General features: G+C 47.7%; 1 protein-coding gene across 1 annotated transcript; it reads right to left on the reverse strand.

Moving 5' to 3' along the window:
• Window positions 1-23: 23 nt before the first annotated feature.
• On the reverse strand, window positions 24-8,082 carry LOC102421068 (zinc finger protein 416-like). The gene is made up of 3 exons (XM_014450403.2): window positions 8,028-8,082; window positions 3,172-3,295; window positions 24-1,454 (listed from the first exon to the last, which is right to left on the reverse strand). The coding sequence occupies exons 2-3, from the start codon at window positions 3,290-3,292 to the stop codon at window positions 400-402; spliced, it is 1,176 nt and encodes a 391-aa protein (XP_014305889.1). The 5' UTR covers window positions 3,293-3,295; window positions 8,028-8,082; the 3' UTR covers window positions 24-399.
• Window positions 8,083-11,676: the final 3,594 nt, after the last annotated feature.

An 11,676-nucleotide genomic window follows, 5' to 3' on the forward strand; every position in this document is an offset into this window, starting at 1 on the left:
CTCACCCGACCTGAGGTTTGCCTGCCGACTTTCTTGACTTTTTTTCTTTTTTCTCCGGGGTCCCTGTTCACAGCGCCAGAATGAAGCAGGGGGTCCCGCGGGGGTGAGGCCGAACGGAGCCTAACAAAGCATGCCTGACTCCGGGGACCGGTTCAGTGACGCAGATCCCACTTTATTGTGTGAGTGCAGCAGTATATATAACATCCCAGACCAATCAGAAGTTTACAACATCCATAGGGCAACCAATAGTAGGAAAGATCAGGGTACTATGTAGTGGCTCTAGGAGGTCAGCTCAGGTGGGCAATGCCACTTCTTGGTGTGCCGAGGAAGCTTGTGCAGGCAGAGTGTGCTCACGCCATTGCATCTGCCGAAGCACTGAGATAAATCTCCTGAGCTCTTCTACACAGTGTGAACTCTCTGATGTTTATTGAGACTAGAGACATCCTTGAATGACTTCCCACATTCACTACACTCATATGGTTTTTCTCCAGTGTGAACTCTCTGGTGGTTATTGAGAGTAGAGATTTGCCTGAACGACTTCCCACAGTAACTACACTCATAAGGTTTTTCTCCAGTGTGAACTCTGTGGTGTCTAATAAGGTAAGAGCTATAACTGAAGCATTTCCCACAATCACTACATTGATGGGGCTTTTCTCCAGTGTGAACTCTCTCATGTATAAAAAGGTGGTAACTGCGTCTAAATGACTGTCCACATTCAACACATTTGTAGGGTTTTTCTCCAGTGTGAACTCTGTGGTGTTCAGTGAGGGAAGACTGATGGAAGGACATTCCATGGTCAGTACACTGATAGGACTTTTCTCCAGTGTGAACTCTCCTATGTCGATTGAGCTTAAAGATACATCTGAAAACTTTCCCACATATATTGCACTCATATTTCACTTCTCCAGAGCAGACACCCTGATCTTGAACAAGATTCTGTTTGTGGCTGGCAGCTTTTTCACATTTATTCCATTGCTGATGCCGGTTTCTATTGAGTAATTCCTGTGAAATCTCACTGCCCCTGTATGGCTCCTCAGTTCTGAGAGTGGCCTGGTTCTGGAGAAGCTCTGAGATGGCTGTGAAGTCTTCCCCAACCTCCCTACTGGCTGAAGGCAGACCTGGTAAGTAGAAGCTGCACCAGTTCACAAATGAGGCCCTGTCCACAGCTTCTTTCCAGGGCTTCTCTCCACTGACTTCCCTCTGTTGCTGGTGAGAGTTTGCACTGAAACACAAGTCTCTCACACATGCATCACTGAAGAAGGCTTTCTGCTCAAAGACTGCTGCTTGTGACTCAGTCAGGTGCAGAATATCTTTTAGCACAGAGAAACACCTCCCACAAAGATGGCTCTTCTGGGTTGTTGGTGCTGTCTTAGAAGCACGGACCAGTGACTCTCCTTCTATGGATGCATTCTGCTCAGAACAGGCCTCCACATCATCTGTTTTATGCCAACAACCTGAAAACAGAAAAATAGTGCCAAAATGAATGTCGACGGTGGTGACAGGGAGAAGTGCCTTTACAAGACGTTGATTCCATGCAATTGTCTGAGAGTAACATATCTGTAGGAAGAATATATAAGATGCTCCTGTGAAGTTCTGTGCTACTGAAGATCATGAAACGGGGAAGATCCCAAACAAAATATAAACAAACATGGCAAGTACCGCATGGATTAGAAGCTGGATCATCTGCTCATTCTTCTGCTAACAGTGTGCAGCTGGTCTTGTCTGCTGGTGACATGGGCAAGCTGTGTAGAAGGTTGATTGCATCTTATTCCAAGTAAAATTCAAGTAATGAGGAGGTTGTGTTGACTACGTAAGCACGTGTGTGCATCTCATAACACGTGTGCAGGTTGAGATTTCAGAATACTGCAGAGAGCCTTACAAGTACACAGGGGATGCAAAAAGGCCACAGAGGTAAAGGTAGCTAAAATCCAGGACGTCACAGATCAAAAGAGAACTCAGCAAAGTGTCAAGCATGGGAATGAAAAGGTAGAAATGAGCTGCTGCCTGTGGCATTTCAACCTAAACTCTGTTGGACATGAGCAGGTTCCTACTATTCTCTAAACAAAGCCCTTAGGACAAAGCTCTTCCAGGTGCACCTCAACCCGGCTCAACCACCTCTTAGATCATCGGTTCTCAATCTGTGGGTCTGGATCCCTTTGGCGGTCGAATGACACTTTCCCAGGGGTAATCTAAGACCATCATGCATATCAGATATTTACATTATGATTCATAACAGTAGCAATAGTATACTTAAGAAGAAGCAATGAAAATAATTTTATGGTTGGGTCACAACATGAGGAACTGTATTTAAACGGCCATAAGGTTGAGAACCAGAGTCTTAGATCTTCCTGTAAGTTCATCCTGTGAAAAAAAAACTAGGATTCTCTCTGCACCTTCTGCTGCACAAGTACATAAAACACAAATATTCTGAGTTTTACTGAAAGGCAACAAAGGTGAGCAGCCAGCATTGGCCCTGATCAACACAACATGTAATAGTATCCAAGTAACAGAACATCACAAACAATGGAAGGAATGTCTTACAAGAACTGCCCGTGCCGAACCGGTTTGGCACAGTGGATAAAGCATCGGCCTGCGGACTGAAGGGTCCCGGGTTCGATTCCGGTCAAGGGCATGTACTTGGGTTGCGGGCACGTCCCCAGTAGGGGGCGTGCAGGAGGCAGCTGATTGATCTCTCTCATCGATGTTTCTAATTCTCTGTCCCTCTCCCTTCTTCTCTATAAAAAATCAATAATATATTAAAAAAAAAAAAAGAACTGCCCGTAGTTCATGTAAGTAAAGACCATAACCTGGCATAGTCAAAAACAGTCTTTAGCTGAGGAAGGGGTCAGAAGTGAAAGCCATGCATGTGGACATAGTCCCCCTCACAGGAAAAGGAAGTTTGAGGTGGGACCCATTAAGCTTTCTGCAACAATCCTGATTCCCGGACACTTCCTGCACTATTTGATGCAATGCCTTTGAGGGTTATTTATGGGGTCCTTTGCTCAGGGATCGCTACACACCACAAGTCAGCACTGGAAGGCACAGCACATTTACAGGAAAGTTGGGAAAACTAGCCCATGGTCTGGCTGTGGGAGAGAGAAAGCTACATTTGGAAAACAAATGAAGAGAGGACATCACTTCAGGACACTAGGAGAGATGTGAAGGTCTTACCTACAGATGATACCACTGCAAACACTTCCAGCATCACATCGCAGTACAGAAGTCTCTGAGCCTCATCAAGGAGCCCCCACTCCTCCTGAGAGAAGGGAATGGCCATGTCCTCAAAGTTCATATCCTGTCGTAATGGAGACAGTTCAATCCATGATCAGCTTCTCTCCTAGGCTTTAATTTCATCATACTTTCACTCTCCATATCCATCTGCTCCCTCCACTCCCACATCACAGAAAAGAGCTGGCCTTGAACCCATCAGAGTCACTATATCCTTATATTCCTACTGATATTGTGTCTTCCCACAACAATAGAGCAGATGCCCAGATTAATTATACCTGACCTCAGGGCCTCACATTTACGGTCAATGCAATGGGTGTCACCAACATAGGGTACATAGAAATGTTTATCAAAAACACACATGTGAGTGATTTGACACTGGTCTTGTAGGGCAATATCCTTGTTGTCCAACATCTTCTCCCTTCTAGACCCCGAAAAACATGGCATCACTCGTCACCCTTTTGATTCCAATCCTAGGGTGCTGAGGCCAACACTTTTACCACATTTTCCACATAATTTTTTGTATCCCACTTCTCTCATGCAGCTCATTCTGAGAGTCACATCTTCAAAGATAACACATATGTGCCATGAAGAGGAGAGGATGTTTTCTAATCACCGTCTTTTCAACATTCTAACTCACCTCCTCTGTATGTATTTCTCTCTTACCCTTCTCCCTTCCCCAAGCCAGTAGAGATTTTCCAGCCCAGGTGACACTGATGTGTGCTATCCCATTCCTATTGATCACTGTATCAGCCCAACAACAACAGGCAGGTGTGCACCTATATGACACCTAAATTCTGGAACTGGCATCTAGCGCCACAACACCCGTCTTTTCAGGAATTGCCCTACAATTCCCCATGTTGTAGCATCCAGTTATCACCAGAAATGGACTCAATCTTCATTCCCTCTATGTCAATATCATGGATCTGTGGCCATGAACTCACACTCCCTCTCCAAGACCACATCACTCCTTCTCCCACACCTCTCACACCTGCACTCCCATAGCCCCAGCTCCCATAGACATCTCCTTGGTCTTAGTCATTACTCAGCGTGTGTTTTCCAGAGAAGGCACACCAAGTTCAAACAGTATCACGTACTAACCTGACTCTGATTGTCCAAACACAGCCTTCAGTTCTGCTATGAAGGCCTCTCTCCCAACCTGTTTTTTTCTTCAACCTCGCCTATTGAAAACTACATCAGATCTCAGTTATCCAGAGCCCACCACTACTGCTGCTGCATTGACGTCTCTTCTCCACTCACACCCTTCAGTACTCAAGTACCACTGCCTATGGTCCTCTACCCCATGCCCACAGATGCCAACTCATGCCCATAAGCAAATCAACCAAACTGGTTGCAACACACCACACCACACAAAGGGTCACAAGAAATCCTGGTGAGTGTTTAAGAAATAAATATGGGTAGGTATTCCGGCTGAGCCACCCGTTGTGCGGCTGATGGGATCAATGTTTAATGCCTCAGCAGTGTGTCGTGGTGCGTTCTTCGTGGGGAAGCTACCCACCCGCTGTCCACTGAGGACTCGTGTGGGCAGCTCTTGGAGGGAGCCGTGGCGGACCAGTGGAAGTGGTAGGCAAGTCATGGATGGAAGGTGGAAGTTCCCGTTTGTCTATCCATGGGAGGTCGTTGTTGTTTGGAGGTTCCCTGTGTGGTGCCCCAGCGCGTCCTTGGGCGGATGTGTTTGTGCTGTGAAGAGGAACATCCAGCACAGCATGACCCGTCTGGCCGAAGCGCCAGATATGCAGCCCACCCAGCACAGTATGTGGGGCAGGATTTTACTGAGCGAGCATCTGAAAGAGTGAAAGGTCTGTGTGCCTTTCCTGGTGGCCATGTCCGGACGACCGAGGTTGCTGTTGTGATGGAGGGACCTGTGCATTATTTTGGAGGGGCCTGTGCTCCTGCAGTCACCTGGCTAGCATGGAACGACGTGTCTTGTGCTTGTCATGCCCCAGGGTTCCCTCATGGTGCAGCTTTCTAGAGAAGGGAAGCTGTGAATATGCGTGCTCACCCCTATGTATCTGTGTAGTGTGTGCTTGTGGGGAGCTGACATGTTTCCTATAGGAGCTGTGAGCACAGTGTTGTTTGTGAGTGAATAGTGTCCTTCCCCATGTTAGTGTGCCTATGAGCATACACACACATGCAGACACACACACACACAGACACGCACTGTATTGGTTGGGTGCGCTCTCAATATCATTGTTTTATTTCAATGATAGAAGAGAGAGACATAGAAGACACAGATCGGGAGAGTATTGTTTGGGGCCCATGGATTTTTGTGCTGATAGCATTTCTTTCCAAGTGTGGGTCCTGAGTCCAAATGGAGGGGTTGGGTTGGTTGGATCCTATTGTGTGTTGCTGTTTGTGAACACTTGAATGGTAAGCAGCGCACTTTCTCATGCACCCCATCTCCCCTGAGCTACTCCATGTTGTGTCATCATCAGCCAGTTTTCAGTCCTACTTCATGCACCTCATTGAAGCTGTGCCTCAGCTGCATTAGGTCGAATGTGCGTTTGATTTCCGAAGCATATACCCGTAACCCTGTGTGAAGGTGGGCCTCATCCTTTTAATTGTTGGTTTGTTGTGTCACACCCCTCGCATGTTTCTTGGAAGTGAAGAACCGAGGGGAGAGGAAGCCTACGTGGAGTCACCCATGGATGATCTCAAGGTGGCTGGCATGCTTTGTTGGAAGCAGTGGACACATATGGCATGCACAGCCTCCTTTCCTGTGTCCCACTAGGTGCCCCCCTCCCGCACCTAGTTTGGTCCATAGAGTGTTCTCCGTGCCCCTGTTTCCATAGAAGTAGCAAGTAGGCCTCCCTGCATACCTTTACCGTTTCAAGGGTGGGGTAGCCTTTCCAGGGGTAGCAGGGTTGTCACCTATGGTTAGTGGTTGCATGAATGCCTGTGAAAGCGGCTGCCCCCACCGCGTCAAGTCAACTGGTTTGCGGAGCACCCACCTGGTTATGGTTTTTATTGTGGATCAATGAGTGCATTGTATAGTCCGGTGCCCAAATCCCACTTGGCCCAGTTCCTCACTGTAATTTCTCTGTTGCTCAAAAAAAAAAAAAAAAAAAAAAAAAAAAGAAAGAAAGAAAGAAAAGAAAAGAAAGAAATATGGCCCTAACCGGTTTGGCTCAGTGGATCGGGCGTCAGCCTATGGACTGAAGGGTCCCAGGTTCGATTCTGGTCAAGGGCATGTACATTGGTTGCAGGCATATCCCCAGTAGGGGATGTGCAGGAGGCAGCTGATCAATGTTTCTCATCGATGTTTCTCTCTATCTCTCTCCCTTCCTCTCTGTAAAAAATCAATACACTATATTAAAAAAATAATTACCAGTTTAAAAAAAAAAAAAGAAAGAAATACGCACCAGCCACAATCTCACCTGTTTTGAATTACTCTTCTACCTCCAATTAATAAAAGAAAAGTTGATCTACAACTCCTCCCTGCTCCATAGGCTTTACTATTTTTTTAAGTAGTCGTCATCTTGAACTACTCCTCAGAGTTCCACATGGTCATGAACTGATCTCTGAAATATTTCATACCCTAATAGGAAAAATAAAAGATTTTATATTCCTCATGAACACTACTTTTCCCCCTATGGAACTCTGTCAGCTGATGGTGCTTTCTTACCATCAGGTGCTAAAATCAAATCTTTACATCCTCTGTGATTCTTACCCCTCTCTCCAATTCTCAAAATTAGAAAATCCAGGTGGCCACACCTAAAACCCTGATCCATAATGCAACTGCTTCTTCCACACCCACAACCACCATTATGCTCCAGTTACCATCACACTCACCAACACTATCACAGCAGCTTCCGTCCTAGCATTTCTACCACCGTCCTCACACCCATACTGTGCATCATGCTGCAGCCACAGGGAGTCTAATGAGACCTGGGACAGGTCACCTGCTCTACTGACCAATTACCCCAATGACCCCATCACCAGCAGAACAGAAACCCAAGTGGTCACAAAGCTCCTCTGGACTTGATTCCTGTCCCACTGTTTCCAGTTCCTATTTTTTAAAAATGGACACCTGCTCGTCCCTGAATCAGCTTAGTCTTCACTCCAAGCCTTTGCACATTCTGGAACCGATGCATGGAAACACCTGTCACACACAATTCCACTCGCTGCAAAAATCAGGTGCCCCTCATCTGACCCTTGACTTAGGGTTCTGGGCTTGGTGTCCCTTCAAGGTCCCCAGGTCCAAGGTCCCCCGAGAAGAGGGGCTGGACAGTCCCAGGACCCCACAGTCTCAGAAGCCACGATAGTGTGAGGCCCTGACATAGCCCCACAGACCAGCCCGCTCAGCGGCTCTGCACCTGCAGGAACCTGTGGGAGCTAAAGGGCTGCTGAGGGCCTGGCACCCACCCCAGGACCCAGGGGCTCAGGCCCGAGGTCCAGCGACGCGGAGATGCCCCTCCCTCAGGGCTGGTCCTCAGGGCGCCTCCTGCTGGGTCGCTGTGTTCACAGCCCCTCCTCCCGCCCTCACTGCCGCCCTCTCTCCTGGAGGCGGCTCCTCCTCTGGGCGTTTGGGGAACGTTTAGACCCGCATCTCAGCCTCATCCCTCTGCTGTTCACAACCACCCGCAGCCCCGTCGCCCTGAGCATGAAAGTAAAACTCTTCCCGGGAACCGCCTCTCGTCCTCTTTGTCGCCTTTAGACACAAACCAGGTCTGGGTGTCCCCACCTCCCGGCTCAGTGCCCCCACGGCCTCACCCGGCGGCACCGCAGCCCGTCGCCCTCCTCCTCCCTCTCACCCCGGGTCCCCGACGAGGACTCACTGTGCTGGACGCTGCGCCCTGGGCTGCGGGACCCGAGCGGCGGCGGGAACAGAGGCTGGAGGTTCAATGGGGTGACGCAGAGTGAACTCTGTCAGCGGAGAGGAGTCGGGGAGGCACGGACGCCCCAATCCCGAAGGCTGCGGCTCAACAGGCTCAGACACACCCTGCACAGCCGGATGGGGCCTCCCACGTCTCCTCCTTCACGCGATAAGCTCGCTGAAGCCCTTGAGCCACTGGACAGCTTGAAGAAGTCAAAATGTCAGCCAGGAAGAGGACTCCGGAAGTCCCGCCCCAACCGGATGCGCTGGCACCAAAATGCCCTGCGTAGACGCATTGCTTTCTGGGTAGTGTAGTTTTCTAAATGGCCCAGGAGAGGGCTAGCTTTCCAGCCTGGGAACATGAGCAACAAGGTGTTGTAGTCCTGCCAGTGGTTCTGGGGAAGGAGAAGATGGGACGAGAGGCCTGGTTAACTGGGACAGACTGACAGATCTCCCAGAGGAGGGGTGGGGAGAACTGGAAAAGATCCCCCCAAAAACATATACACAGGGGAAATGGGAGACATCTGTAATACCATCAACAATAAAAAATACATATTTGAAAAATATTTCAAAAGAAGATAGCCCAGATGGTGTGGCTGAGTGGTTGAGCATCAACTTATGTACGAGCAGGTCACAGTTGTATTTCTGGTCATGGCACATACGTGCGTTGCGGTTTAATTCCCAGTGTGGGCGGGGACTTGCAGGAGGCAGCTAATCAGTGATTCTCTCTCATTATTAATGTTTCTATCTCTATCTCTTCATTCCTCTGTCTAAAATATACATATACATACACACACACACACACACACACACACACACACACACACACACATATATATGCCTAAATGACTATAATTACCAGTGGACCAAATGACTGGTCAACCGGTCACTATGACACACACCACAGGAGACAAAAGCTAAACATAGGAGCTGCCCCTGGGGCTTAGTACGTTCCCACACCCAACCTCCTGTGGCCAGCCAACCTCCCATGGTCCCTCCCCCTGGACTAGGTGAGATGGCCCTCTTTGGCCCTGATTGTCGGCCAGGCCGAAGGATCCCAACCATGCACGAATTCATGCACCAGGCCTCTAATTTACACACACACACACACACACACACACACACACACATTTAAGTCCTGGCTGGTTTGGATCAGTGGATAGAGCATCAGCCTGTGGACTGAAGGGTCCTGCTTTCAATTCTGGCTGGGGGCACATGCCTGGATTGCAGGCTTGATACCCAGTAGGAGGCATGCAGGGGGAGCCAATCCGTGATTCTCTGTCATCACTGATGTTTCTATCTCTCTCCCTCTCCCTTACTGTCTGAAATCAATAAAAATATATTTTTAAAAAGGTATATACATATATGCATAGCCCATGGGCACAGACAATAATGTGGTGAGGTCCTACAAGCAACGGGGGCAGGATAGAGGAAGGCAAAGGGGGAATGGGCAGAGGGAACAGGGGGGGCATCTGTAATTGATTCAAAAATTAAAAACAATAGTGCACCCAGCAGGTGTGGCTCAATGAATGGGTTTGGACCCATGAAGCAAGAGATCACTGGTTTCATTCCTTATAGGGCACATGCCCAGTTTGGGGGCTTGATCCAAGTAGGGGGGGCATGTAGGAGGCAGCTGATCAATGATTCTCATCTTTGATGTTTCTCCCTCTCCCTCTCTAAGAAACCATTAAAAACATTTCATTTTAAAAGGAATAGTGTTAAGATTGAATTGACTCACCGTAGCTAGTTTGGCTCAGTGGATAGAGCACCAGCCTGTGGACCGAAAGGTCCTGAGTTTGATTCTGGTCAAGGGCACATATGTGTGTTGCAGGCTAGATCCCAGGCCCTGGTTAGCGTGACTGTGGGAGTCAACCAGTTAATGTGTCTCTCTCACATGGATTTTTTTTAAAGTATATTTTTTATTGATTTCAGAGAGGAAGGGTGAAGGAGATAGAAACATCCTTGATGAGAGAAAATAATTAAATCGGATCCCTCCCTCACACCCCCTACTGGGAATAGAGCCCACAACCAGAGCATGTACCCTCCACAGGAATTGAACCCGGGACCCTTCAGTCTGCAGGCCAATGCTCTATCTTCTGAGCCAACCCAGTTAAGGCTCATGGATGTTTTAAAAAAGAAAAAGAAAAACAAGATTGAATTGACTCAACAACACCAAAGTGAGTGTGGGCCATGGTTTTCTCCCAAACCATGTAAGCAAAACCATGCCTTGTTCTGTCTTTATAGATGTCCCAGGCATAACCGTGAGAACAGGAAACAACCTGGAGGCGGTAGGCCTCAGGTTGCCCTGTAGTGTTTGATTTTTTACTTCATGCAGAAAAGATTTCACAGCATGAGTTCAGAAGATTTTGAGAATACGTTTATTGAAGCTGGGGATAGTGAAAACAGGTAGGTATCAGGATAGAACAAGCAACAGCAGAGCAGGGCTCCTATGGCTCTAGGAACATTGTGGGAAATAAGGGAGCCAAAGTGGGGCTGCGGTTAGCTCACTGGACAATCAGAGAAAAGGTGGCCTTGAGTGCAGGTTCATGGGCTCAGCCTGGGATGAGCTGCTGCTGCTCATTGCTGCTCTGGTTGCAGGTCAGGTGGGGACCCTTAAAAGTTTAGGTGACCCAGCTGGCGTGGCTCAGTGGTTGAGCACTGACCTATGAACCAGGAGGTCATGGTTCAATTCCCTTTCAGGGCACATGCCTAGTTTGCACATTCAATTCCCAGTGGGGTAGGGGGACATGGAAGATGCAGTTAATCTGTGATTCTCTCTCATCATCAATGTTTCTATCTCTTCCTCTCCTTTCCCCTCTGAAGTCAATAAAAATATATTTTTTAAAAATAAAATAAAGTATTTTCCAAATATACAGCTTTACTTTGTTCATTTTTCTTATAGATTGCACACTAGTTAATGTTCTATCAAATTGTTTGTTTTTTAGGCAGTTGACTGGTGGAGTTCAGGTGTTCTAATGTATGAACTATTCACAGTCGATGGGGAGAAGAATTCCTGATATGAGCTCTCTAGGTGAGTCTTCACAAAATAAAATGAATGTGTTGTTACCTAGAAGGAATAAATCAAATTTCTGTAATTAGGCTGATGCGGAAAAAAATTTAGAAATGTGGATAGACAATAGTAGAATTAAGTGGTTAATTTTTTTAAAAAATATATTTTATTGTTTTTTTTTTACAGAGAGGAAGGAAGAGGGATACAGAGCCAGAAACATCAATCAGCTGCCTCCTGCACATCCCCTACTGGGGATGGCCCCGGCAACCAAGGTACATGCCCTTGAGAGGAATCGAACCTGGGACCGTTGAGTCTGCAGGGCCAATGCTCTATCCACTGAGCAAAACTGGCCAGGGCTAAGTGGTTACTTTTCATTTATAATCATATAAGGAACTGTGTGTTGAACAAAAGCTCATCCAAATAGCCATTTATTTCCAGGACCCATATCAATGGAGCGACTGTGGAACTGAGAGGCCTAGACTCAGCTCTCAAACCCAGTACAGACTCTTAGCCGCACCCCTTCCATCCCAAGTCCCATACCTGGTCAGAAGGTGCCTTCCTCCCACCAGGCGAGACTTATACTATCAGACACTGTCACACC

This window comes from Myotis lucifugus, unplaced genomic scaffold (genome assembly GCF_000147115.1).
Source record: "Myotis lucifugus unplaced genomic scaffold, Myoluc2.0 scaffold_2187, whole genome shotgun sequence".
Taxonomy (NCBI): Eukaryota; Metazoa; Chordata; class Mammalia; order Chiroptera; family Vespertilionidae; genus Myotis; species Myotis lucifugus.